The sequence below is a fragment of the Saccopteryx bilineata genome, chromosome 9 (genome assembly GCF_036850765.1).
Source record: "Saccopteryx bilineata isolate mSacBil1 chromosome 9, mSacBil1_pri_phased_curated, whole genome shotgun sequence".
Classification (NCBI taxonomy): domain Eukaryota; kingdom Metazoa; phylum Chordata; class Mammalia; order Chiroptera; family Emballonuridae; genus Saccopteryx; species Saccopteryx bilineata.
Window position 1 is genome coordinate 42598218 of NC_089498.1, and position 26809 is coordinate 42625026.

At 55.4% G+C, this 26809-nt stretch overlaps 2 protein-coding genes across 5 annotated transcripts; both read left to right on the plus strand.

Moving 5' to 3' along the window:
- The first annotated feature begins 549 nt into the window (after window positions 1-549).
- ZBTB32 (zinc finger and BTB domain containing 32) lies at window positions 550-5488 on the plus strand. Of its 3 annotated transcripts, none has more exons than XM_066242542.1 (5): window positions 550-3401; window positions 3591-3727; window positions 3836-3904; window positions 4025-4189; window positions 4343-5488. In XM_066242542.1, exons 1-5 carry the CDS (start codon window positions 2518-2520, stop codon window positions 4594-4596), a joined length of 1509 nt encoding a protein of 502 aa, XP_066098639.1. In that variant the 5' UTR covers window positions 550-2517; the 3' UTR covers window positions 4597-5488. The 3 variants fall into 3 exon arrangements, with proteins under 3 accessions (XP_066098639.1, XP_066098637.1, XP_066098638.1); XM_066242541.1 differs by having other exon boundaries at window positions 1337-1363; window positions 2419-3401; window positions 3591-3904; XM_066242540.1 differs by having other exon boundaries at window positions 3591-3904.
- A 372-nt stretch (window positions 5489-5860) lies between these two features.
- On the plus strand, window positions 5861-26678 carry KMT2B (lysine methyltransferase 2B). 2 transcript variants are annotated; one of them, XM_066242538.1, is made up of 37 exons: window positions 5861-6250; window positions 7325-7397; window positions 7641-9616; window positions 9823-9936; window positions 10030-10180; window positions 10857-11136; window positions 11298-11353; window positions 11599-11877; window positions 12192-12286; window positions 12562-12660; window positions 12800-12913; window positions 13056-13202; window positions 13302-13397; window positions 13799-13916; window positions 14460-14573; window positions 14738-14922; window positions 14998-15087; window positions 15177-15281; window positions 15415-15488; window positions 16073-16188; window positions 16286-16377; window positions 16457-16594; window positions 17729-17887; window positions 18115-18235; window positions 18312-18390; window positions 18490-18650; window positions 19708-19935; window positions 20018-21311; window positions 21396-21485; window positions 21563-21672; window positions 24306-24443; window positions 24529-24603; window positions 24706-24883; window positions 25200-25307; window positions 25423-25506; window positions 25623-25752; window positions 25844-26678. In XM_066242538.1, exons 1-37 carry the CDS (start codon window positions 5891-5893, stop codon window positions 26117-26119), a joined length of 8103 nt encoding a protein of 2700 aa, XP_066098635.1. In that variant the 5' UTR covers window positions 5861-5890; the 3' UTR covers window positions 26120-26678. The 2 variants fall into 2 exon arrangements, with proteins under 2 accessions (XP_066098635.1, XP_066098636.1); XM_066242539.1 differs by having other exon boundaries at window positions 19738-19935.
- The last annotated feature ends 131 nt before the right edge of the window (window positions 26679-26809 follow it).

Sequence of the window (26809 nt, forward strand, 5' to 3'; positions counted from 1 at the left end):
GCTTTGCTCAAACCAGATGAGCCCACGCTCAAGCTGGCGACCTCGGGGTCTCGAACCTGGGACCTCCGCATCCCAGTCCGGCGCTCTATCCACTGCACCACCTCCTGGTCAGGCTGTCCTTTTTACTTTTGAGACAGTAGAAACAGCTTCCATATGCTAGAGCAGCGGTCCCCAACCTTTTTTGGGCCACTGGTTTAATGTCAGAAAATATTTTCACGGACCGGCCTTTAGGGTGGGACAGATAAATGTATCATGTGACCGAGACAAGCGTCAAGAGTGAGTCTTAGATGGATGTAACAGAGGGAATCTGGTAATTTTTTTAAAAATAAAGCATCGTTCAGACTTAAATATAAATAAAACGGAAATAATGTAAGTTATTTATTCTTTCTCTGCGGATTGGTACCAAATGGCCCACAGACCGGTACTGGTCTGCGGCCCCGGGGTTGGGGACCACTGTGCTAGAGCATTACTGACACCTCTAAGAAATGGAATTAATACTATTTTTATTTATTTATTTATTTATTTATTTTTTACAGAGACAGAGAGTGAGTCAGAGAGAGGGATAGACAGGGACAGACAGACAGGAACGGAGAGAGATGAGAAGCATCAATCATTAGTTTTTTGTTGTGCGTTGCAACACCTTAGTTGTTCATTGATTGCTTTCTCATATGTGCCTTGACCGCGGGCCTTCAGCAGACCGAGTAACCCCTTGCTGGAGCCAGCGACCTTGGGTTCAAGCTGGTGGGCTTTCCTCAAACCAGATGAGCCTGCACTCAAGCTGGCGACCTCGGGGTCTCGAACCCGGGTCCTCTGCATCCCAGTCCGACGCTCTATCCACTGCGCCACCGCCTGGTCAGGCGGAATTAATACTATTTGAATGATGCTGTGTACTGAACCACCGCTTTCACATTCATCATTTCATCTCACCCCCATCCCCAAAATGAGATAAACAGAGGTTCTCCCTGTCTCATGGATGAGGTAATGGAGGCTCAGAGAGATGACTTGCCCAAAGTGACTCAATTAGTAAAGGGCAGAGATGAGACTCAAATGCAGGTCTGATTAGTTCAAAGTTCTTGTTGCTTCAGATACACTTCTTTAACTCTAGAAGTCCACAACTTAAATAAGGAGATGGGAGACTAGGAGGCAGAATGCTTGGATCCTGGAAGTAGAAGGGGTGGTTGCTCCTGGAGGAGTGAAGCAAAGCCAGGGGCATAAAACCACTCCCTGTTGGGGCACTGTGGCAGACTGATACTTGGGACACCCAATGGAAGACGTGAGGCCAGGGGCGGGGTTATGGGGGGTGGGGGCCAGGAGCCCAAACAGCAGTTCAGAACATGCGGTGTTCAGGAGGAAGCTGCTACTGGTGAGTGGTTTCTTCTCCCCAGCTGAGACTTTCTTCCCATTATACTTCTCTTTCTGTCCACTTCCTGCCAACCTGTAGCCCTCTCCTGAAGTGACCAAGTAATAATCCTCCCTTCCACAAGGTCCTTACCACATCTAGAAATATGCTTGCTGGGTACTGAAACACTGGGACTGTCTTTGTATCTGGGTTCCCAGCTCCTTTCTTAAAAGCCAGTGTGGCAGTTTGATGTGTGATAAATTCTGCCTTGTTGGGTTCTGACCTATTCTTCACTTTTGGCTTATGAAAAATAAAATTAAACCATCTCCTTATCTTAACTTTGAAAAGAAATAGCCTCTCCCTCTACAGTTCTCATTTCTTTTCTTTTTCTCTCATTTCCTCAGAGGTTCAAAGTCTTCTCCAAAACCTTTCTCCATCCTTGGGTAAAGAGCCATCTCTCCTGTGGCTTCTGCACCTGCTGTTTTAACTCACTGGACCGGCATTTTTGGTCTCTTCCAGTTCCTTCTCTGAGGATGTGTTCTAGAAGTTTTAGCCTCAAGATGATATATTGATGCCTTGTAGCCTGCCCTTCTGCAGCTATGACCTGTTTTGCTGACTTTTCTGCCTCTCAGGCCCCTCAGTTCCACATGGACTTGTGTGGAGACACATTAGCTCTCTAAACTCTCCTATGAAGTTGTATTTTGCTCCATCCCTACTTGCCAGAGCTGACTGGGTCTTGTGATCTGTCTCAAATGAAGAGAGCATGGCCTGCTCAGAGGTCTTTCCGTGCTCAAACAAGCAGAAGTATCAGGGTCTGCAATCCTTTAAGTCAGAGGTTACTAACTGGCAGAATCCATCTTATACCAGTTGTAAACCACTACTTGATAATAGTTGTTAACTACCTGGTTCTTGCTCTTTAAGTCCTGACTTTGATCTAGTTTTCATTCTCTTGCCACCCCACCCCACCCCACTCCTGGCCCATTACGGTTCTGGATAAGCTCAGATTCTTTCTTGGGTTAGTTTATTTGCTCCATTCAACAGAGAGCAGCAACTCACTCTTTCTCCCCTCACCTCCACAGGCTTAAGAATATGCTGTTTCTTCCTCTCCTTTCCACTATGGACCTAACACTGTGGCCTTTGTCTCACAACTTCTGAGATTGGAACCCAGGAAAGGCAAAATGCCCCCATCCCCAACAAGACTGCCTAGCCCCTATGGCTCTGATCGGCTGGTGCGGCTAGCAGCCAGGCTCCGGCCTGCACTATGTGATACCATGATCACCGTGGGGAGCCAGGAGTTCCCTGCCCACAGCCTGGTGCTGGCAGGTGTGAGCCAGCAGCTGGGCCGCAGGGGCCATTGGACTCTCATGAAAGGAATCAGCCCTTCAACTTTTGCACAACTTCTGTACTTTGTTTATGGGGAGAGTGTTGAGCTGCAACCTGGGGAACTGGGGCTCCTTGAGGAGGCGGCCAGGGCCTTGGGGGTACAATCTCTGGAAGAGGCATGCAGGAAGGCTAGAAGAGACAGGGCTAGAGTAGAGATGAGTCTAGGGCTGAAAGAACATCAGGAGGAGCCAGAGAAACCCGCAAGGGATTCTGAGGAAGGAATGGGGGTCCTTGGGGAACAGAGACCAGATAAGTTTATTAGAGTTGGTAGGAGAGAACAGGAGATGGTGCATGAGCACAGGCCACCAAGAGAGAGCCCTGAGATAGCAGAGGCAATGCAGGAGGGTCAGGGTGAGCAGATGAGATCAGAGGAGAATATCAACCAATCCCCTGTTGGCCAGGGGAGAGTAGATGGGAAGCAAGAAGTGATCACGTGGGTGAGGGAGAGTCTAGGGGGGTATGAGGAAAGTCTGGGGGAGTTGCCTGGCCCCCTTCCACTACCAGGTTCCCTCCAAACCAGCATCACCTCTAGTCCCTGGTGGGCTGAGGTCCCTCGGTTGAGGGAGGGCCAGCCTGCCCTGTGGAGCTTCCTGCTGTTGCCGCCCAGATATGGCACTCCATTCTCCCATAGCACCCCCATCACTGCAGCCTGGCAAGAGGTCTGGCCTCAGGACCAGAGGTGAGTGAGGGCCTAATGGAAACCTGGCTGGGAGGGAGTGGCTCAGGTGAGGCAGTGGTGATGTGTGGGAGGGCACCACATCTTTTATCTCTATTGTACATGTCCTGAGCTGGAGATAGGACAAGAAGCTCCCACTATCGGGGAAGCAAAAGCCCAGCCCCTGGGAATTCATGACACCTTCCTCTCCAGGATGGAATCAGTCAGAATCCCAGGTTTTGCCAAGTCTGTTACTCTTCACTACCCCAACCCCAGGATCCCACTGTCCCTGAACCTCCACAAAGAGGCCCGGAGCCAGAACCAGTTGGCCTTCTCTAGCCCTACCTCAGGTAAGCCCTTCGCTGTCCTGCATGAATACTGTAATGTGGCCTCTGCTGGGGCTGGGGCTGCAGGAGTCCAGCCTGAGCGGAGCCCCTACTTCACTCTGCTCCCTCTAGGTTCCCTCCCCCAGGGCCATGCCAAGCTCAGCCCTGGGGAGATAGAAGATTGTGATCACAGGCACACAGGTGAGTAGAGTGAGGTTTTTGCTTCAGTCTCACTGTGGCAAAATGATATCTTGCCTGGGTGTTCCAGTGACTGGGCTCTAGGATTCCCAGCTCTGCCCTCTGCTTTCTTTGTCCCCACAGATGCACTTGCAACCTGTCTCAGTCAAGTAGGCAAAGCAGGCCACCGATCTGGCCAACACCCTCCCCCACCCCCTCCTGCTCGGTCCAGGCCCTATTCTTGTTCCGTCTGTGGAAAGAGGTTTTCGCTTAAGCATCAAATGGAGACACACTACCGAGTTCATACAGGTATGCCCTGCCCGGTGTAAATTGTCTGATTCTCTCCAAGCACCGGTCAGCCCAAAGTCCCATACAACTCCCTTGCCCAGTTGCCCCATCTACCCCTAGGCCAGCCTTTGCTCCCTTCTTTCCTTCATCGGCCTTCTCCTCCACCTGCCCTAGGAGAGAAGCCCTTCTCCTGTGGCCTCTGCCCACAGCGCTCCCGGGACTTCTCGGCCATGACCAAGCACCTGCGAACACACGGAGCCTCTCCCTACCGCTGCCCTCTGTGCGGGGCCGGCTGCCCCAGCCTGGCTTCCATGCAGGCACACATGCGCGGCCACTCGCCCAGCCAGCTCCCGCCCGGATGGACCATTCGCTCCACCTTCCTCTATTCCTCTTCCTCGAGGCCATCCCGAGCCTCGAACTCCATGTAGGCTCCCTTCTTCCTCCACCTGAAGGGATGTAAGTAGCTTCTTCGGCTTCAGCCAAAGAGTGAAAGAATTCAAGACTGGCCGGCGGGCTGGCTAGGCATCTGAGCCAGCACCGCCGCTTCGTCTGTCTAGCAAATTCGGCTCTCAGAAGCATTGCAGAAAGGGCGCCAAGAGCCCTTTTCCAGATGACCGCGGGCTGCAGAAGATGACGCGGGACAGCAATCCCGTGTGGGGTGAGGGCAGTAAAGTTTTCACAAGCGAAGGTTAACTGTGCCAGGACCGTTGATTTCAGCACCAAAATAAAGCGCTTTCTGCCTTCCTCTCAGGATAAGAACGCCGAGTCCAGACTGGCCTGTGCGCGGGCGTGGGGGTGCACGCAGCCTTGCCCCTGGTCCTGTAGCGGCCCCTAGTGGCGTGTGTCCGCTGTTTGGCGCGGCGGCCACTTCCTCCATCTCCCTGTCCTCGCCAGACGCAACGGGCCGGGAAGGCTCGGTGTTCAGGCTGACTTAACAGCAAACCCGGGGACGGGGGAGGCTCTGAGAACACAAGTTATTGCCCCTTCCACAGCAAGCAAAGACGCGTGGAATCTATGTCTGGGGACCCCCGGCCCAGGGTTCGAGGGGAACGCGTGCTCCGCTCTGCTTTCGACCACCCGCCTCCTCTCCCTGAGGGCTAGGGCCGCGGCTTCCGCGGCATCTTTCCTCCACGCTGTATGAACGGCGGACAGGTACCTCGAACTGAGACTAAACCTCGACCGCCGCCCCGTCCCTAGCCCAAGCCGCCTGCAGTCGCGAACTTCATTTCCCAGGGTCTTCGGGGTTCCCAGGGTAAGAAGGACTCTGCATTCTGGGAGTGGTAGTTCACGCCGCTGGCCTCGACAAGAACGATGGGAGGAGTCTGGGGCAAAAGTCACACCACCCGGCGGCCCCGAAGCAAGCTAGCTTTCTGGGTCGGGTGGGGACTCCACAGTCCCAGCTCTCGCGGCCCTGGCTCCCGGCGGAAGGAGCGAGACTCCCGGACTACATTTCCCTGAAGCCCCCGCGCCTCACCCCTGATGGGCCGCGACGCGGGGTCTATGCTCTTCAGACGCGGCATAAGGTTACTGCCGCCCAGCCTCGGACTCCCGCTCCCGTGGTGCCCCGCGCGTGGCCGGCCCAGCCCCCGGCTCCCGCCAGACCCGCGGCGGCGCGGGTTGTTGTCGTGAGCTGCTGCCGCACCACTCCCCCCCTCCCCTCCCCCCGTCTTGCTCTCGGGCCTCCCCTCCCCCTGCCTCCCCGGCCCCTCTCACGGTGCCAAGATGGCGGCGGCGGCGGGCGGCGGCAGTTGCCCGGGGCCTGCCTCCGCGCGAGGCCGCTTCCCAGGCCGCCCGCGGGGCTCCGGCGGGGGAGGGGGCCGCGGCGGACGGGGCAGCGGGGCCGAGAGAGTGCGGGTAGCTCTGCGGCGCGGCGGCGGCGGCGCGGCGGGGCCGGGCGGTGCCGAGCCCGGGGAGGACACGGCCCTTCTCCGTTTGCTGGGGCTCCGCCGGGGCCTGCGCCGGCTCCGCCGTTTATGGGCCGGCCCGCGCGTTCAGCGGGGCAGGGGTCGGGGCCGGGGCTGGGGCCCGAGCCGGGGCTGCGTGCCGGAGGAGGAGAGCAGTGACGGGGAATCCGACGATGAGGTGAGGCGGTCGGAGGCGTCCCCAGCTCCAGGCGGGGCGGAGGCCAGGGGCTTCCAGGGGTCTGGGTGGCCCCCAGGAGTGACATGGGGAAGTGGGGTCCTCAGGGCCCCTGCAGAACGAAAAGGCCCTGGACATAGGCATGGGAGGAGGCAGGCTGCACGGAGCTGTCGGTGGAAGCGGCCTTTACAAGTGAATAGAGAAGCCGGAGCTGCAGCTGGGCAGTTGGGCCCGTGACGGGTCACACTGAAGTGTCCTGAGCTGATTCTTCGTGGTAGCTGGCAAAGCTAGGACTGTTGAGGTTTGGGCGAGGAAGCAGTGGGCGATGTATGACCAACCAGTGGTGGCTGACAGCAGCAGCCTGGCTGTAGTGGAGCCAGGCTTGGGCTCCCTGGGCTCTTACCTGTAAGCTGCCTCGCCCATGCTCATAACCTCTGACATAGCCCCGGTTTCACCAGTAACCCATTTCCTCTCGGACCTAAAGTGGAGAGAGGATAGAATGGTGGAGGGGCTTCCCCTTAGGGGTACAGGTTGAAAAGAAATGGAATGAAGGCTGAGACTGGGCACTCCAGCAGGTCTGAGTTCAGCTCAGGATTTACCCAGCCTTTCAGAAAAGGCAGGAAGGTGTAGGGATCTTAATATGATAAACCATTTGGTACACACACACCACGCTTGGGTGGCCTTATTCCCATCTTCATTCTGGAAGAAACTACAGCCCAAGAGATTGTAACAGCGGTCCCACTTTTTTCTGAGTTGGGAGTGTAAGAGAATCAGGGAAGTGGCCACGGCCTGGCCCAAGAAAACACTTGTTTCCTTCTGGGCCAGCAAACCATTGATGGCTGTGCTGGTGTGGTCTGGCACAGGAGGGAGGGTTCAAAGTACCCCGTGTCTCATCCCTGAGGAGAGACTCCGCTTTCTATTCTCCTCACCTTCTAGTTTTCTTAGTTCTTTTGTAAATAGGCAAGGGTCCATAAAGGGGGAAGCTGGGGATATTTCTCTATACCTGAGTCTCAGGTAGAGTGAGGGCTTTGGCACTGACTGCTGTTTCTCCCCTCCACCCCTGGTCCCCTAAATTAGGAGTTTCAGGGTTTTCATTCAGATGAAGATGTGGCCCCCAGTTCCCTGCGCTCTGCGCTCCGGTCCCAGCGAGGTGAGTGATGGGGAAACTCTACCTCTGTAGCTTTACAGGAATGTTATTCTTGCTCTTTGTGTCAGCTTTTCCCTGTTCAACTAGAGTCTCCATCAGTTACCAAGTGTGTTCTGTGTCAAAGCCCAAGCTAGGCTGGGCTGTGGGGGAACAGACAAGTAAGACTTAGTCCTGGCTCTCCTGGAGCACCTTCCTCAGTTTGCAGGGCTAGCTTGACCCATCTCCCCACACCTATTCTCCTTTTAGGTCGAGCCCCCCGCGGTCGGGGCCGCAAGCATAAGACGACCCCTCTTCCACCTCCTCGCCTAGCAGATGTGACTCCTACCCCCTCAAAGACTCCTGCCCGGAAACGGGGTGAGGAAGGCACAGAACGAATGGTGCAAGCACTGACTAAACTTCTCCAGCGGGCCCAGGCACCCCCAGCCCCCCGGAGCCGAGCATGTGAACCCTCCACCCCCCGACGGTCACGGGGACGGCCCCCAGGACGGCCAGCAGGCCCCTGCAGGAAGAAGCAACAAGCAGTAATGGTGGCAGAAGCAGCTGTGACAATCCCCAAACCTGAGCCCCCACCTCCTGTGGTTCCAGTAAAACACCGGACTGGCAGCTGGAAATGCAAGGAGGGGCCTGGCCCAGGACCTGGGACCCCCAAGCGTGGAGGACAGTCTGGGCGAGGAGGCCGTGGAGGCAGGGGCCGAGGCCGAGGCGGACTCCCCCTCATGATCAAGTTTGTTTCAAAGGCCAAAAGAGTGAAGATGGGACGATTGTCCTTGGGACATGAATCAGGTCAGGGTCAAGATCAACATGAAGAGAGCTGGCAGGATGCCCCCCAAGGAAGAGTTGAATCTGGACAGGGAGAGGGCCCTGGCTGGAGCAAGGAGCAGAAGTTGGAAGTGGAGGGAAAGGAGGAGAAAGAGGAGAAAGACAAGGAGGAAGGGGAAGAGAAGGAAGAGAGAGCTGTAGCTGAGGAAGAGATGGTAGCTGATGAAAAGGAAGAGGCAAAGTTATCCTTACCACCCCTGACTCCTCCAGCTCCTCCACCTCCCCCACCTCTTCCATCTCCCTCAACATCTCCCCGGTCTCCACTTAGCCCTCCGCCACCCTCAGTGACCCCACCACCTCCACCATCTCCACCACCTCCTGCCCCAGAGGAGCAGGAAGAATCACCTCCCGCGGTCCCAGCTACATGCTCCAGGAAGAGGGGCCGGCCTCCCCTGACTCCCAGCCAACGGGCAGAGCGGGAAGCTGCTCGGGCAGGGCCAGAGGGCGCCTCTCCTACCACTCCAACCCCTAGCACCACCCCAGGAGGCCCTCTGGAAGACAGCCCCACGGTAGCCCCCAAAAGCACCACCTTCCTGAAGAATATCCGGCAGTTTATTATGCCTGTGGTGAGTGCCCGGTCCTCCCGTGTCATCAAGACACCCCGGCGATTTATGGATGAAGACCCCCCCAAACCTGCAAAGGTGGAGGTCTCACCTACTCTGCGGCCTCCTGTTGCTGTCTGCCCACTCGCCCCCCAGGAACCAGCACCAGTTCCCTCTCCACCATGTGCCCCAACTCCCCTATCTGTCCCAGTCCCACTCCCTGAAAAGAGGCGGTCCATCCTAAGGGAACCCACATTTCGCTGGACCTCACTGACCCGGGAACTCCCCCCTCCTCCTCCTGCTCCTCCACCAGCGCCACCCCCACTGCCTGCCCCTGTCACTCCATCTCGGAGGCCCCTGCTCCTTCGGGCCCCTCAGTTTACCCCAAGTGAAGCCCACTTGAAGATCTATGAATCGGTGCTTACTACTCCTCCTCTTGGGGCCCCTGAAGCCCCTGAGCCAGAGCCTCCTCCCGCTGATGAATCTCCAGCTGAGCCTGAACTACGGGCGGTGGGCCGCACCAACCATCTCAGCTTGCCTCGATTTGCGCCTGTGGTTACCACTGTTAAGGCTGAGGCGCCCCCACCTGGGGCTCCAGCTCTGAGCAATGGGCAGCAGCCTCAGGCTCAGGCTCAGGCTCAGCTACAGCAGCCCGTACAGGCTTTGCAAACCCAACTGCTGCCCCAGGCACTATCACCACTGCAGCCACAGCCACCACCACTGGAAAAGCCCCGGATTACTGGCCTGGGTTCCTTGTCTGGTGTAGAAGAGAAAATGTTCAGCCTCCTCAAGAGAGCCAAGGTGCAGCTATTCAAGATTGACCAGCAGCAGCAGCAGCAGAAAGTGGCGTCTTTGATGCCGGTAAGTGTGGTACTTTGACCAGGCCCCTGTACCCAGTCATCCAGCCTTGATTCCCTGCAATCCCTTAACCACCTGCCTCCCTCTAACATAGCAGAGAACCCTCAGATCCAGTCCATCCCCTTTCCCCCCAGCTTCCTGTATGCCTTCCCTGGCCCCATCTTTTCTCACTTTCTAGCCTCTGACCTTGCTTATTATTACCCCACCAGCCAAGCCCTGGAGGACAGATGGAGGAGGTCATGGGGGCTGTGAAGCAGATCTCGGATAGAGGTTCTGTCAGGTCTGAAGATGAATCAGTGGAAACTAAGAGAGAGAGACCATCGGTATGGAGTGGGTGGTGGGCCCTCTAAAAGAGCCTGGTTGCAGGAGCTCAAGTAGCAATTCTGCACATGTATTTCTGGTCTCTCCTCCCTCAGGGCCCTGAGTCCCCTGTGCAAGGCCCCCGCATCAAACATGTCTGCCGTCATGCTGCTGTGGCCCTCGGTCAGGCCAGGGCCATGGTGCCTGAAGATGTTCCCCGCCTCAGTGCTCTTCCTCTCCGAGATCGGCAGGACCTTGCCACAGAGGGTAGGGGCAGGTGTCTTGTGGGGAAATTTCCCAGCTGTGTCAAATCTGGAAGTGAACGAATGTACCAGGAGCCTAGAAGAGTGGGAGCCAAGTTGGGTGCTTAGGCTAGTGGCAAGGGGGTTGGAGCACGTGCTAGGCCTTAGACAAAGCAGGTTTGGGGGCATGTGGATACTGAGCACTGTGTGAAAGCAAAGGCCAGAAGGCCAATTGTTTTTAACTTTTTTTTTTTTTGTATTTTTCTGAAGTGAGAAGCGGGGAAACAGACAGACTTCCGCATGCGCCTGACCGGGATCCACCCGGCATGCCCACCAGGGGGCGATACTCTGCCCATCTGGGGCATTACTCTGTTGCAACAGGAGCCATTCTAGTGCCTGAGGTGGAGGCCATGGAGCTGTCCTCAGTGCCCAGGCCAACTTTGCTCCAATGGAGCCTTGTCTGCAAGAGGGGAAGAGAGAGATAGAAAGGAGAGGAGGAAGGGTAGAGAAGCAGATGGGCACTTCCTGTGTGCCCTGGCCAGAATCGAACCCGGGACTTCCATACGTTGGGCCAACACTCTACCACTGAGCCAGCCGGCCAGGGCCCAGAAGGGCAATTGTTGAGGTCTAGAAGAAGCAGAGAGATGAGTTAGAAGGCTTGGTGGATTTATAGTTCCATCCCCTGCTCTCCATTACACTAGATACATCATCTGCATCTGAGACTGAGAGTGTCCCATCACGGTCACAACAGGGAAAGGTGGATTCTGCAGGACCTGGGGGAGACTCAGAGCCTGCAGGGTCTGGAGGGCCCCTGGCCCATACACCCCGGCGCTCACTGCCCTCCCATCACGGCAAGAAGATGCGGATGGCACGGTGTGGACACTGTCGGGGCTGCCTGCGTGTGCAGGACTGTGGCTCCTGTGTCAACTGCCTGGACAAGCCCAAGTTTGGGGGCCCTAACACCAAGAAGCAGTGCTGTGTGTGAGTAGCTGGGGTTCAGTCTCTGTTCCCACTCATGGTTGTCTGTTACCAAGGCTCCCTGCCCCACCATAGCAGTGGAGTTGGCATCCTTGTGGAGAGCTTCCTCTCTTCCCCCAGACCACCAGTCCCCTACCCTGGTGACGTGCTGCTCCCCTCCCCAGATACCGGAAGTGCGACAAGATAGAGGCTCGGAAGATGGAGCGGCTGGCTAAAAAAGGTAAGTTTTGAGGAACATTTCTTTACACAACCGTAATTTGACTTGTGGTATGGAGGAAACCATGTTTTCTTTGCTCTCTTTCCCTTATTTTTGCAGTCCACCTCCTTTGTCTTTTTTCCATCACATGCTTTTGTATCTCTCCTGTGCTTGTTCTCTTCTGCCCCACTTCTTTCTGGCTTTTCTCCATCCAAATGTCCCATGTCCCTGGCTCAGCTCATATCCTACTAAGTCCCCTGTTCCCACAGGCCGGACGATAGTGAAGACGCTGTTGCCCTGGGATTCCGATGAATCTCCTGAGGCCTCCCCTGGTCCTCCAGGCCCACGCCGGGGGGCGGGAGCAGGGGGGCCCCGGGAGGAGGTGGTGGCCCCCCCAGGGCCCGAGGAGCAGGACTCCCTCCTACTGCAGCGCAAGTCAGCCCGGCGCTGCGTCAAACAGAGACCCTCCTATGATATCTTCGAGGACTCGGATGACTCAGATCCCGGGGGTCCCCCTGCTCCCCGGCGTCGGACCCCCCGAGAGAATGGTGCGAACTGCTTGTTGCTTCCTCTGTCAGTCCTATGTCTTTATGTGGAAGGGATGGGACTCTGACCCCAGAGTCCTGTTGATGTGATAGAGAAAGTAGTCGAGTACAGAGAAAGATGCGTAGTCATAGGTAGAGGGCGGAACTGATGTGTAGGTATTTAACAGCTTAGTGAGCAAGGCCTAACTAAGGGTCATTCTAGCAGACTGTGGTTGGTTAAAGAAGGCATTGGGGTCCAGGTGACATTTGGGGTTTGTAAAAGAGGGGCAGTAGGGCAGGGAAGAGGAGGAACCTCACCACTTATGTGTCCCGCATAGAGCTACCAGTGCCAGAACCTGAGGAGCAGAGCCGGCCCCGCAAACCCACCCTGCAGCCTGTGTTGCAGCTCAAGGCGCGAAGGCGCCTGGACAAGGTCAGCACGGCCCCGTTCCAGGAACCCTGAGCCCTGTGACAGGCATGGCTCCCGCCCCCCAGAGCTCCCGGCAAGTCAGGGTAATGGGTTCACCTGAGTGCTCTGGTGTATCCAAACTGGAAAATAGCCCCTGAGGAATGAAGCAGGCCTGTTCGTCTGGAAAGTAAAGGTTCTGGGCAAAAGACAGAGTTAGGCAGGCTGGGGGAAGGGCGGCAAGGAGAGAGGCCTGCAGAGATGGGGTGAGCAGCATTCTGACCACCACCATCCCTCCCTAGGATGCTTTGGCCCCGGGCCCCTTTGCTTCTTTTCCCAATGGCTGGACTGGAAAACAGAAGTCCCCTGATGGTGTGCACCGGGTCCGTGTGGATTTTAAGGTATGGCATTGAGGTGGGGAGAAGGCGGGGACCATAGTTGGAAGAAACTTACTGTGTCTAAGAAGCCAGGGCTTTAAGATGGGTGGATCTGACTTACAATCTTGACTGCTCTCGGATCTCATGTCCTTTCTTCCCTCAGGAGGATTGTGACCTAGAGAACGTGTGGCTGATGGGAGGCCTGAGTGTACTCACCTCCGTGCCGGGGGGGCCACCTATGGTGTGCTTGCTGTGTGCCAGCAAAGGCCTGCATGAGGTTGTATTCCCGCCTTTTTCCACAGCCCCCCCTCCAGTCTCCATTAGCCCTTACTGTCTGACTTTGAGATTCTCTCAGCAGGGTCTCGTGCCCTGGCCTCCTGACCATACCCTGTGCCCATCATTCACTCTCCCACCTGCAGCTGGTGTTCTGCCAAGTCTGCTGTGACCCTTTCCACCCATTCTGCCTGGAGGAATCTGAGCGGCCCTTGCCCCAACATCATGACACCTGGTGCTGCCGCCGCTGCAAGTTTTGCCATGTTTGTGGGCGCAAAGGCCGGGGATCCAAGGTTGGAGCACTGGAGCCATGAGGGTGGGTGGAGGAATGGAGGAGAAGGGGATACCACCAGTAGATCCTGCCATTGCTGTCTTTCACCAATGTCCAACAGCACCTCCTGGAGTGTGAGCGCTGCCGCCATGCTTACCATCCAGCCTGCCTGGGGCCCAGCTACCCAACCAGGGCCACACGCAAAAAGCGCCACTGGGTGAGAGATGAAGCCCATACCCCTTGCTTTGAAGTTCTGTTGAATGCTGCCACCACCCCCAGCCTTGCTCTAGGCTAGGGCTCTCATTAGCAGGAGGAGGTCAGAGGTTCTTTTGAGAGTTTGATGTAACATTTCTTCAGGAATTTCACATAGACAAGAATTTGCATGTCATGATTTCAGGAATTCCATAGTCCAGGCTCGGAATCCCCCGCTCTAGTCTAACCTCTGCTCTTCCCAGTTTCCCTGTCACCAGTCTCCCCATTTCATTCCTCTCCTGTTCTCCTTCTCTTACCTTCCTTCTTTATCTCCTGCCTACCGTCCACTCCTCTTTGCCTGTCCTCCCCTCGCACTGCTCTAGCTTGGTGTCTGGCTCTACCCCTAACGCCGCCCTGCCCCCCCAGATCTGCTCAGCCTGTGTGCGCTGTAAAAGCTGTGGGGCGACTCCAGGCAAGAACTGGGACGTCGAGTGGTCTGGAGATTACAGCCTCTGCCCCAGGTGCACCCAGCTCTATGAGAAAGGTGGGGACTCGGCAGGGGCCCTGGGCCCTGGGGGTCCACTGGGGAGTGGGCCAGGCTCCTCCACAGGCAGTTAGAACAGATGCTCTTTTCTAGTGGCTTTCCACCCTCTTTTAGCCATGGACTCCTCCCTTCTGTTTAGGGTACTCTTCCATAGGAGCCCATCCAGTACATAAAATGGGCACACAGTCTCCCTGAGAGCAATGGAAGCAGAGAGCCTGGAACTCTACCCTTGTGGTGATCCCTCAGATGCTTCATGGAGCCTCAGTCTCCACTGAGCACTCGGAAAACCTGGCCTTACTTCATTTATTCAGGCATTGTGCTTAACAAGGCCCCTATTCCTTGTGAAGCATGGGAGTTTTCTGCAGAGTTAGAAAAGAGGCCTTATCCTCAGCCAGCATTTTGAGAATGGTAGAGACCCAACAGGTAGCATTATGGAGGCAGCCCACACAGCAGTCAAGATAGTGCTACCACTCCCATGACAAACTCTGAGAGGCAGGTAGTGGCCCCAGCCCCTCTGACTTGCCCTCTTCCCTCTTTCTTCAGGAAACTACTGCCCAATATGTACACGCTGCTATGAAGACAATGACTATGAGAGCAAGATGATGCAGTGTGCACAGTGTGACCACTGGGTGCACGCCAAGTGTGAGGGGCTCTCAGGTGAGTGGATAAAGTACCAGGAGTGTGACCTCAGTCCTGTGGGGATCCCTGTCTTGTCCCCCACCACAGGCCTTCAGAGGACAAGTAGGCTAAAGGTCTTTGGAGACCTGTGGGCTGCTAAGAGCCCCAAACCATTTTCTTCTTTCTCACCCTGGCTATTCTAGATGAAGACTATGAGATCCTTTCGGGGCTGCCAGACTCCGTGTTGTACACCTGTGGACCATGTGCTGGGGCCACGCACCCTCGCTGGCGAGAGGCCCTGAGTGGGGCCTTGCAGGGGGGCTTGCGACAGGTGCTCCAGGGTCTGTTGAGCTCCAAAGTGGCGGTCCCACTGCTGCTGTGCACCCAGGTCTGGAGGGCTTGGGCGGCAGGACGGGGTGGGGCCAGGCCCAGCACCAGCCTTGCTGACTTCCTCTCATTACAGTGTGGTCAAGATGGAAAGCAGCTGCACCCAGGGCCCTGTGATCTGCAAGCTATAAGTCAGCGCTTTGAGGAAGGCCACTACAAGTCTGTGGTGAGTGGGATACTGAGAGAAATAGGTGGATACCAGGAGGAGAGGGCTGGGTTGGGTCAGGGCTTGGATCCTGACAAGCCCCCTTACAGCACAGCTTCATGGAGGATGTAGTGGGCATCCTGATGAGGCACTCGGAAGAAGGAGAGATCTTGGAGCACCGGGCTGGAGGCCAGACGAAGGGGCTCTTACTGAAGGTGAGCTCTTTGGGGAGAGAGGCTGATAGGGTGGCTTCAGAGGTAGTGGATAGGAGAGAGTGGGTCCTTCGCACTCTTCCTGCCAACTTTTCTGGGGAAGCCAGTTCTTCTCATTTTGTTACCCACTCCCCAGCTATTAGAGTCTACATTCGGCTGGTTTGACGCCCACGACCCCAAGTACTGGCGACGGAGTACCCGGCTGCCAAAGTGAGCAAGGCTGGGTAACAGGAGGGGAACCAGGGAGTGCGGGCAAAGGCCAGGGTACTTCATGGGAATCCAGGGTCACATTGGCCTGAGAATAGATAAGGAGCTGAGTTAGAATCTGGAGGGTGGTGGAATGAAGGTGACAGTGTCCAGTGGTTGTAGACTAGCAGAGATTCAAACTGAAATTAGTTCTCACTTTGTTTCTAATTTGTGCAAGGCTGTGTTGGAGACAGCAGTGAGTGAGCTATGTTTGGGGGGTTAGGCAGGCACTGGTGATCCAGATGGTCAGAGTGGTGATGGGGGAAGCCCAGGGGCAATGCCTACCAAAGGAGCCTAAGGCCTAAGACTTCTTAGAAGTGATGACATCCGAGCTGAGATGTGGAGGACACAGTATTCCAGGCACGAGGAACAGCAAGCATTTTATGTGCCAGAGGGGTCATAATGGGGCCTGGCTTATTTGGGAGACGGAAATGCCACACAGATATAGGACAGAGGGTGTCATGGCATGTTTAGGCTGAGATTGTGAGTGGGCCCCAGTCCAGCCATCCTTGTTAGTTGTATCAGATGCTGACCCTGCCTATCCACAGCGGAGTCCTTCCCAATGCTGTATTGCCCCCATCCTTGGACCATGTTTACGCTCAGTGGAGGCAACAGGAACCAGAGACCCCAGAATCAGGGCAGTCTTCAGGGGACCCCTCAGCAGGTACTGGGAAGTGGGAGCTGGAAACTAGAGCCCCTGAGTTGGTGGGCCAGGCTCTGGGTCCTGATTCTTACACTTCCCTTCTCACACCTCCTTTCAGCTTTCCAGGGTAAGGATCCAGTAGCTTTCTCGCACCTGGAGGACCCTCGTCAGTGTGCACTCTGCCTCAAATATGGGGATGCAGACTCTAAGGTCAGGGCAACTGTGTGAAACCCCAAGCTGTGGGCCCTGGTCCCTGGGGCCTCTCCTCATGTCACTCCTCTGCCTCCAGGAGGCGGGGCGGCTCCTGTACATCGGGCAGAATGAGTGGACACACGTTAACTGCGCCATTTGGTCAGCTGAAGTATTTGAGGAGAACGACGGCTCCCTCAAGAACGTGCACGCTGCTGTGGCTCGAGGGAGGCAGATGGTGAGGGCACAGGCCTGGAGAGGTGGCAGCCCTTGGGCTCTCGGCTGGGACTCCTTCAGTGGAGACAGCTCTTGTTTCACAGTCTCCACCACAGTCTGTCCTTGCACTTTTAGCCCTAGGTACCTTTTTTGGTTGTCCCAGGTCTCTGATGCGGGAGAGGTAGTGGCTTTTTCCCTTTTTTGTGCTATCTGGCCTTGGAGACTAAAGGTTAGACCTTTTTTTTTTATTTATTTTTTATTTTTATTTTTATTTTTATTTTTTTTTGAAGCTGGAAACGGGGAGAGACAGTCAGACAGACTCCCGCATGCACCCAACCGGGATCCACCCAGCACGCCCACCAGGGGCGAAGCTCTGCCCACCAGGGGGCGATGCTCCGCCCCTCTGGGGCGTCGCTCCGCCGCGACCAGAGCCACAGAGCCACTCCAGCACCTGGGGCAGAGGCCAAGGAGCCATCCCCAGCGCCCGGGCCATCCCTGCTCCAATGGAGCCCCGGCTGCGGGAGGGGAAGAGAGAGACAGAGAGGAAGGAGGGGGGGTGGAGAAGTAAATGGGCGCTTCTCCTATGTGCCCTGGCCGGGAATCGAACCCGGGTCCCCCGCACGCCAGGCCGACGCTCTACCGCTGAGCCAACCGGCCAGGGCCTAGAAGACCTTTTGATTTGGTTCCGTGCTGGATGCTTTCCATACAGTATGGCATTTACCCCTTATTCTATCCCCACAAGGTGAAGTGTTGCCTGGGTTAGGATTTCCCCTTACCAGTGTGGGACCTGTAGAAATCTCAAGCTCGCTGTCGGGAAGTGGGACAACAGAGGTGCCTACTGCAGGGGGTTATATGAAATAATACAGGTTCTACAATAGGATAGTGAGAAACTTTGTAAATACCACTCAGCAAGTATCAGCTGTTCTTGTTTTTCTTTTCTGCTGCAACGCTCTGCTTTAAAAAAATATGAAATAGTTTTGCTGTGAACTTGCCCCAGATACAGCTAGGTGAGAGGTTAGGTTTGGTGAGGGCCCTTGCTTTGTGAAGTGCCAAGCTAGACAGGAGCCCCAGCAGAATCTCAGGGATGGTGATGCTAAACGTCAGGCCCCGGCCCCGGTCACTGGCTTCTCCCCTCAGCAGTCCCTTCCACCCGCAGCGCTGTGAGCTCTGCCTAAAGCCTGGAGCCACGGTGGGCTGCTGCCTTTCCTCCTGCCTCAGCAACTTCCACTTCATGTGTGCCCGGGCCAGCTACTGCATCTTCCAGGATGACAAGAAAGTGTTCTGTCAGAAACACACAGATCTGCTGGATGGCAAGGTGGGCCGTTACTGTGGGGTCGATAGCTCCTCACTGCTGTCCTCACCCCTTCCACTCGGACCCCCGCAGCCCCACAGGCCTGGCCCCTAATGCTTCCCAGGGTCTCCTTGTTCTCCATGAGTCCTTCAGCCGAGCCCCCACTGTCCAGTCCCTGCCTACAGAGCGATCCCTTGTATCCCTCTCACACCCCACTAATAGAGCAACCCCATTTGCCACCCACTTAATAGGAGATCGTCACCCCTGATGGTTTTGATGTTCTTCGCCGAGTCTATGTGGACTTTGAGGGCATCAACTTCAAACGAAAGTTCTTGACAGGGCTTGAACCTGATGCCATCAATGTGCTCATCGGTAAGCCGCTTGCGCTCTACCATGCTCTCCTGACCCTGCCTGGCCCCGCCCTCCTGACTGCTCCTCTTTTCTGTAGGCTCCATCCGGATTGATTCCTTGGGTACTCTGTCTGATCTCTCGGACTGCGAAGGACGGCTCTTCCCCATTGGCTACCAGTGAGCAGACTGTGGGGAATTGGTAGGGTTCAGGACCCCAGGACTAGATCTCAGTTCCCACGTTGTCCTGACCCTCTGTCCCACATGCCCATCTGACAGGTGCTCCCGTCTGTACTGGAGCACGGTGGATGCTCGACGACGCTGCTGGTATCGGTGCCGAATTCTTGAGTATCGGCCATGGGGGCCGAGGGAAGAGCCAGTTCACCTGGAAGCAGCAGAGGAAAACCAGACCATTGTGCACAGCCCCGCCCCTTCCGCTGGTAAAGCCCTTATTTCTGAATACCACCCTCTCCGTCTTTATTCTCCTGTCTCCTAAACAAACTGGGGTGCCTGCTCTTCTTTTTTTCATTATAACGGCAAAGACATAACATAATGGCTGTGCATTATATGCCAGGGACTAAGCTCAACATTTCCCAGAAAGTGAGGGACAGCACCATGGTGCTGCTTTGGGGTAAGGGAGGTGGTGACAATTTCTGTGCAAAGGGAAGCCTCAGGGCTCCATGTTTATGTAATGCCTCCCACCCCTCTCTGAGGAAGATACAAACCCCGCTGTGTTACAACTCAAAAGAGTAGTCACTCTCCACAGTTCCATCGTGGTGGAGCCAGGATTCTAACCTGATCAGTTCAATTCCCTATCTGGCACCTTCACAGCCACATTGGCACTGAGGGATGTAGCTGAGGACTGGATGGCCCAGAGCAAAGAATGGGCTTGGAGATTGGTAAAGGGAGAGGCCATGGGGGGCTGGATGGGAGGAGCAAGAGATGGGATTGTGTGTGCAGGTAAGGAGTGTGTTCCAGGTGAGAGTCTGACTTGAAGTGGAGAGGGGAGGAGGGTGCAGCTGTCCTGGATGGAAACAAAGGAATGTTGGGAGGAGGCGGAGATCAGCTTGCACAGGTTAGGTGGAGCCAGGTAATGGGAAGCCAAAAGTGCCAGGATGGGGCCGGATGTGTTTGATGTGGCAGGGTTGCACAGAACAGGTAGGAAAGTGGTTGGACTGGCCATGTCGGGGAGAGGGCAGTATCCCTCATGGCATATAGGGCCTGAATCAGAGCAGTAGGCAGTCTCAAATTGGGGAGGTGGCACAGGATCACTGAGGAAGTGTCACAAAGAGACCCTACTCAGGTGTGTATGGAGGTTTTGCAGAAGCCATGTAGGGATTAGGGGCCTGGGTGATGACTTGGAACCAGTGTTCATTGTGACTGGGTCAGGGCAAAAGGTGGAGAAGATGCAGTTGGCTGAAAAGAAGGACGAGCATGTGAGGAAGGGCTTTGATAAAGAGCCCCGCCACCCCTGATGCCGTTTTCTTGCCTCTTTAGACTCCCCAGATCATGTCAATCCCCCACCAGATACAGATGCCCTTACCCCTGGAGCTCCTGAGCACCATTCACCTATTCAGAACCTGGACCCTACTCTTCGGCCAGATCCAAGCAGCGCCCCTCCTCTCGCTCCCCGCTCCTTTTCAGGGGCTCGAATCAAAGTGCCCAACTACTCACCATCCCGGAGGCCCTTGGGGGGTGTCTCCTTTGGACCCCTCCCCTCCCCTGGTATGTACCTGGGAGTATTCAGGGGAGGGATGGGGGAGGTGAGGTAGGAGCACCTGGCTGACAGTGACCCTTCCTCCCACAGGAAGTCCATCTTCTCTGACCCACCACATCCCTACGGTGGGAGACCCGGATTTCCCAGCTCCCCCCAGACGCTCCCGTCGTCCCAGCCCCCTGACCCCCAGGCCACCACCATCACGGCGGACCTCTCCCCCTATCAGAACCTCTCCTCAGCTCAGGGTGCCCCCTCCTACCTCATTTGTTAAAGCCCTTACACCTACCTCAGGGGAGCTGGCTCCCCCTGGCCCTGCCCCATCTCCACCACCCCCTGAAGACCTGGGCCCCGACTTTGAGGACATGGAGGTGGTATCAGGACTGAGTGCTGCCGACCTGGACTTTGCGGCCAGCCTGCTGGGGACTGAGCCCTTTCAGGAAGAGATTGTGGCTGCAGGAGCAGTGGGCAGCAGCCACGGGGGCCTAGGGGACAGCTCAGAGGAGGAGGCCAGTCCTGTCCCCCACTACATCCACTTCCCTGTGACTGTGGTGTCTGGCCCTCCCTTGGCTTCTGGCACTCTCCCTGGCACCCCTCGCATTGAACAGCTGGATGGAGTGGATGATGGCACAGACAGCGAGGCGGAGGCAGTCCAGCAGCCTCGGGGCCAAGGGCCTCCTCCTTCAGGGCCAGGAGCAGGCCGGGCTGGGGTCATCGGGACTGCAGGGGACAGGGCCCGACCTCCTGAGGACTTGCCTTCAGAAATTGTGGATTTTGTGTTGAAGAACTTAGCGGGGCCTGGGGAGGGAGGTACTGGGCCCAGAGAGGAGCCACTCCCCCCAGCGCCTCCCCTGGCCAATGGCAGCCAGCCCCTGCAGGGCTTGCCTCCTAATGCAGCTGATCCTACTCGGACCTTTGCCTGGCTTCCTGGGGCTCCAGGGGTTCGAGTATTGAGCCTAGGCCCTGCTCCTGAGCCTCCTAAACCTGCCACATCCAAAATCATCCTTGTCAACAAGCTGGGGCAAGTGTTTGTGAAAATGGCTGGGGAGGGTGAACCTGTCTCTCCCCCAGTGAAGCAGCTGCCTCTTTCCCCTCCCATCCCCCCCACAGCCCCCACTTCCTGGACTCTCCCCCCAGGACCCCTGCTGGGGGTGCTGCCAGTGGTGGGGGTGGTCCGACCTGCCCCGCCTCCACCCCCTCCTCCATTGACGCTGGTGTTAAGCAGTGGGCCCTCCAGTCCTCCCCGCCAGGCCATCCGTGTCAAAAGGGTGTCCACCTTCTCTGGCCGTTCTCCACCAGCACCTCCCCCAAGCAAGACTCCCCGGCTAGAGGAAGATGGAGAGGCTTTGGAGGATCCCCCCCAGGGTCCAGGGCTTAGTGGCAGTGGGTGAGTATGCAGAGGCTGTGGAATCGGGCAAGGGAGTTGGGCAGGAGAAGGCAGCTCAGGCTTGTGGTTCCCCACCACCACCAGGTTCAGCCGAGTAAGGATGAAAACCCCCACAGTGCGTGGAGTTCTTAACCTGGATGATACTGGGGAGCCCACTGGGGAGGAAAACCTGAGGTGAGTGACCAGTATCTTTTACCTGGAAGCTCTGGGATCTCTGTCCCTTCCTTCTTCTGACAGGTCTCTCCTCACAGGCCCCTCCAGGATCAGTCCCCTCTGCTGCCACTTCCAGAAGGTGGTCCTCCCCCGGCTTCTGATGGTCCCCCTGACTTGCTGCTTGAATCCCAGTGGCAACACTACTCAGGTAGGGACCAGCCTTTTTCCCTCACTGCCTTCTTCCCTGTGAGTGCTCTGCTGAGTGATGGACAGATGCAGTGCAGAAGTGGTATGCATCAGAAGAAAACACCTGTTGAGTGTTAACACCCATTTGAGAACAGGCCTGAGGTTGAGAGTTAGAGTTATAGAAATGCCCTTGGTGAGCTTCTGGCCTGTGACAGAAACAAATAGAGGTTTCAGCTTGATGTGAGAGGTCCTCTGAAAGTGCCGTGAGCAGCATGCTGAAGAGCCCCAGGGAGAACTTTAGAGCCTAGTCTGCCAGGATCAGAGGGTTAGGTTCCTAGCAAAACCAAAGATGAAGTTCTGGGGATTATCCAGAGAGGATGGATCCCACCCAGGACCCAGAGGATAGACAGGAACTAAAGGAAGGAGGTCAGAGTAGAGTGGTGCCCAAAGGCCCAGGAAAGGAAGTAGTCAGCAGTCCAAACTGCCACAAAGGGTCCTAGGCACTTAGCGTCTAGGATTGGTGTGTACCATGTGGGCTGGTGGCACAGGGTGGGGAGAATGTTCTGTCAAAGTCAAAATCAAAGACAGTGGTTGATGAGGAAGCCAAAACAACATCCAGGCACTTTGCCAAAAAGCTCAGCTATGAGTCGGGGAGGAGGAGGTAGTCCAGCAGCTTAGAAGGATTTGGTGTGAGGATGAAGACAGCAAAGCCAAGGATGAGGGCAAAGGAGGTGAGAGGAAGCATGGGGGTTGGTTTGACTAGGAGACACCTGAGACGGAAGAAAGGTGAGGTTAGTTGTACTTGCAGAGACATCATTATACAGCATGAGGGCACTTGGAATCATGTGGCTGACAGTCCCTGAAGCTGGAAGGTAAGTAAGTACTCTGCAGGGAGGGCAGAGAGAGGACTGCAGCCAAAAAAACTGTTATTCTAGCAGCTTGAGGTTTGGAATTTCTAGTATCCCCAGTCTTTTCTCATAGGTGGATTTTCTCATTATGTAGAGTGCAGCTGCTGAGCATGGAAGTGGGGTAGACTGAGGCTGGTTAACTGAAAGACTGCTTATGGGGTCAGAGAGAACATGAGGATATGACAGCAGACTGGTCCCTGACTGCCCTTAGAGAGCATACCACATTGTGGTAGAGGAAAGACATGGTCATTAGCGAGTGCACTACAGCTTAGAGTGAGCACTGTGAGAACGAAGGCAATGGGAGAGTTGTGTTCAGGGAACAGAATGGAGGTGAGGATGGGAGAGGGCTAAGAAGAGGTAGAAGTTGGCGGGTGGGCCTAGTAGGGGCACTGAGGCCTAGAGATGATAGGGGTCACACAGCAAAAGTCAGGTTCAGAGTCTTGCTTAGAGCTGGAAGGACATGAGGGCAGGTTGACTCAGAGAAGTGGGGAGAAAGAGCAGTAATGAGTCCTGCCTCACCTAAAGTGTGCTCCACTCAAACTTAATGTTACCTCTACTCTACCCAGACACTGGGGTCAGTCCTCAGTTCCCATCCTGCTTCAGCCAGCAGCATTTGGTGTGCTGATCCCTCCTCCTTTGAAGCACTTTCTTTCCTGGCTTCCAGAACTCCACCCCTCTCCTTGAGTCTCTGGTTGTGCCTCCTCATTGTCCCAACCTGTCAACTTTGGCATGTCCAGGGTGCTTTCATCTGATTTCATGACCCTAAATCCCATTTCTAATTCTGATAGTCCCCAAGTTGCTAGCCCCAGTTCTTTATCCTGGTACCTGCTCGCCATCTCCAGCGAGTTGCTGCCAGGGAGGTTTTTCTAAGAGGAATCTCAGGCTCAACATGTTCCAAACTGAGCTCTTGACCTTTACCCCAAACTTGCTTTTTCCCTACCCTCACTGTGTCTGTAAGTGGAGGTTTTATCCTTCTGTAGTTCAGGCCCCAATCCTTAGAGCTTTCCTTGACCACACACCCCCTTTATCTCACATCTGCATCTCCTACATCAGTAAGTCCTTTCTGCTCTATCTTTAAGATCTTTAGCCTGACCTGTGGTGGTACAGTGCCTAAAGCATCGACCTGTAATGCTGAGGTCGCCAGTTCAAAACCCTGGGCTTAAACATATGAGAAGCAACTACTACAAGTTGATGCTTCCCACACCTCCCTGCCCCTTCTCCCTCTCTCATCTCGCTAAAATAAAATAAAATCTAAAAAAAAAAAAAAAAAAAAAAAATCTTTAGCCCAAGAAGTCCCTAAGTCCCTTAAATAGCTCATAATGTACAGATTCTGTGAGTATAATTCTATATAATGTTTTTAATATTTACAGGAATGTGTTGCATATAAAAAATATACATGTGCAAAACATAATTTTCCAGTGTTTTTAATTTTATGTGAGACAGGAGAATGAGGGCTGGCATTTATGGTAGATTGGGTTTGAGTAAGCCATAGTGTGTACTGCAAGGCTAAAACATTCCCAGCCTCCACGGACCTGCTTATCTAGCCAAGTCCTGCAGAAAAGGGACCGCAGACCCTTTAGAAAAAAAGTGTTTGGTGGAGGGTTCACTAGACATTTAGAGCAGGGGGAGGCCTTCAGATCCGGAGTCTGCTTGTGCCCAGGGGAGGAGGAAGGGCAGCAGGGAACCGGGAGGCTTTGACTCCAGGAGGGATGATCCTTACCTACTCTAACTTGCCCCTGGGGACCAGGTGAGGCTTCAAGCTCTGAGGAAGAGCCTCCATCTCCCGAGGATAAAGAGAACCAGGCTCCGAAACGGGCTGGCCCTCACCTGCGCTTTGAGATCAGCAGTGAGGATGGGTTCAGCGTGGAGGCAGAGAGCTTGGAGGGTGAGTCAGAAGTACTGGTGACAGGGAGGGAAGATGTCCCATAAAATACCATGCTGACTCTGCTCTGGCCCTGCCCTCTCCTCAGGGGCATGGAGAACTCTGATTGAGAAGGTGCAAGAGGCCCGAGGGCATGCCCGGCTCAGGCATCTCTCTTTTAGTGGTAAGTGGGGAGTCCACAGGGACGCTGGGAGCTGGGATGACTTCCCGAGGGCAGGGTGAGCCTCTGACCTGACTGTGTGTTCTCACCTGTGACTCTCCTCAGGAATGAGTGGGGCAAGGCTCCTGGGCATCCACCATGATGCTGTCATCTTCCTGGCAGAGCAGCTGCCTGGGGCCCAGCGCTGCCAGCACTATAAGTTCCGCTACCACCAGCAGGGAGAGGGCCAGGAGGAGCCACCCCTGAATCCCCACGGGGCAGCCCGCGCAGAGGTCTATCTTCGGTGAGAGGTCTGGGGTGTGATACCTGGTTCAGGGGAACCCTGTGGACAGTCTCAAGAGTAAGAATTAAGTCTGTAAAGATTGGAAACTGAGGCCCAGGGGAGGACACTAGGCTATTCCAGGAGTTATTTCTAGAGTTCATATCAGAGGAATGAACCTTATTTGCCCTCTTTTTGCTGTGTCTTTAATAGTAATGCTATTCCTCCTACTCTGCCAGTGGACGCCCAGGCCAAGAATGGGGCAGGGGTGGGGGTGGGGGGTGTAGCGTCTTGAAGGAATGGGTGTGAACCTCTCTCCCTTCTTCCCTTCTACCTGTAGGAAGTGCACCTTTGATATGTTCAACTTCCTGGCCTCCCAGCACAGGGTGCTCCCTGAGGGAGCCACCTGTGATGAGGAAGAGGATGAGGTGCAGCTCAGGTCAACCAGGTATGGTGGGCAGGCCAGGGTGCTGGGTGGTCTCGAAGGGTCCTGAAGAGGTGACCAGGGGCAAGAGAGGTCATTCCTGGGTACCAGCCTGTGTGACACTGCTGTCCTCCACCAGACGTGCCACCAGCCTGGAACTGCCCATGGCCATGCGCTTTCGCCACCTCAAGAAGACGTCCAAAGAGGCTGTGGGCGTCTATAGGTTAGTGGGGTTGGGGGGAGGATGCCCCTTGGGTGGCTGACAGGTGCCCTGGTGTGGGGCTGCTTTGATTCTGTCCCCCTGTCCCCTGAGCTCCCCTTGCCCATCCTACCTTGCAGATCTGCCATCCATGGGCGGGGTCTGTTCTGTAAGCGAAACATCGATGCGGGGGAGATGGTCATTGAGTACTCTGGTATTGTCATTCGTTCTGTGCTGACTGACAAGCGGGAGAAGTTCTATGATGGGAAGGTGAGCTCTGCCAATTCATGGAATGAGGTGGGTGAAGCAGGGCCTACCCATGGGAACAGAGCACCTGACTGCCCCCACTTTGTCCCCGTAGGGTATTGGGTGCTACATGTTCCGCATGGATGACTTTGACGTGGTGGATGCCACAATGCATGGCAATGCCGCCCGCTTCATCAACCATTCATGTGAGCCCAACTGCTTCTCTCGAGTCATCCATGTGGAGGGCCAGAAGCACATTGTCATTTTTGCCCTGCGCCGCATCCTGCGTGGTGAGGAGCTCACCTATGACTACAAGTTCCCCATTGAGGATGCCAGCAACAAGCTGCCCTGTAACTGTGGCGCCAAGCGCTGCCGTCGGTTCCTTAACTGAAGCTATGGCCGCCCATACCCCCCTGCTGCCATCTTGCCCCCGGTGTGGAGGCTCCCTGGTCCCTCCCAGAGCATCTCACCACCACTCTCAAGTTCAGGGTGGATGTGGGCATGCAGGAGGTAAGGGCCCTGCCCCCATCCCTCCTGCCCACCCAGCAATTACCCACTTCCTGGCCTGGGGGCCCAAAATGTAGATATTGTACAAAGGTTTCTAAATCCCTTCTTTTCTATGCACTTTTTTATTTAAGAGGGTGGGATCCCAGGTGGGAACCCCCCCCCACAATAAAGTCTGTCAATGTTTGGAGAAGTGGTCTTCCAGTTTGTATGGTGCTGGGAGCAAGTAGGAGCTCCCATTTCTCTGTGCCCCACACCCATTCTAAGCCAAGGAAGCCCATCAGCTTCAACAGGTAGATTAGAGGCCCTTGTTCAGAATTAGAAGTAAATTATGGGGTCTGCCAGGGTTTCAGAGCAACAAATGTTCTATGTATTTTAAGTTAGAATCCAGCTGGTCCCTGTGGATGAATTCTAGAGGTAGCAGGAATATTTCTCAAGAGGGGACCCTGGTTGCCCAGAGGCACCTGAGGCCTGCTCTCCCACATCTGATCTTATGTGTATGATAGACTGCCCTTTTCTTCGGGGGAGGAGGTAATGAGGATGTCTGTTGGGTCTTGGCCCAACTGAGACTCATTAA

Excerpts from the sequence above, each read along its gene's own strand:
- ZBTB32 (XM_066242540.1), top strand. The coding sequence starts at position 2,518 with ATGCCCCCATCCCCAACAAGACTGCCTAGCCCCTATGGCTCTGATCGG. Across the intron at positions 3,402-3,590 it reads GTCTGGCCTCAGGACCAGAG|GATGGAATCAGTCAGAATCC; the intron begins GTGAGTGAGGGC and ends CTTCCTCTCCAG. Across the intron at positions 3,905-4,024 it reads TTGTGATCACAGGCACACAG|ATGCACTTGCAACCTGTCTC; the intron begins GTGAGTAGAGTG and ends TTGTCCCCACAG.
- KMT2B (XM_066242538.1), top strand. The coding sequence starts at position 5,891 with ATGGCGGCGGCGGCGGGCGGCGGCAGTTGCCCGGGGCCTGCCTCCGCG. Across the intron at positions 12,914-13,055 it reads CCAGCAAAGGCCTGCATGAG|CTGGTGTTCTGCCAAGTCTG; the intron begins GTTGTATTCCCG and ends TCCCACCTGCAG. Across the intron at positions 16,595-17,728 it reads TGGCTCGAGGGAGGCAGATG|CGCTGTGAGCTCTGCCTAAA; the intron begins GTGAGGGCACAG and ends TTCCACCCGCAG.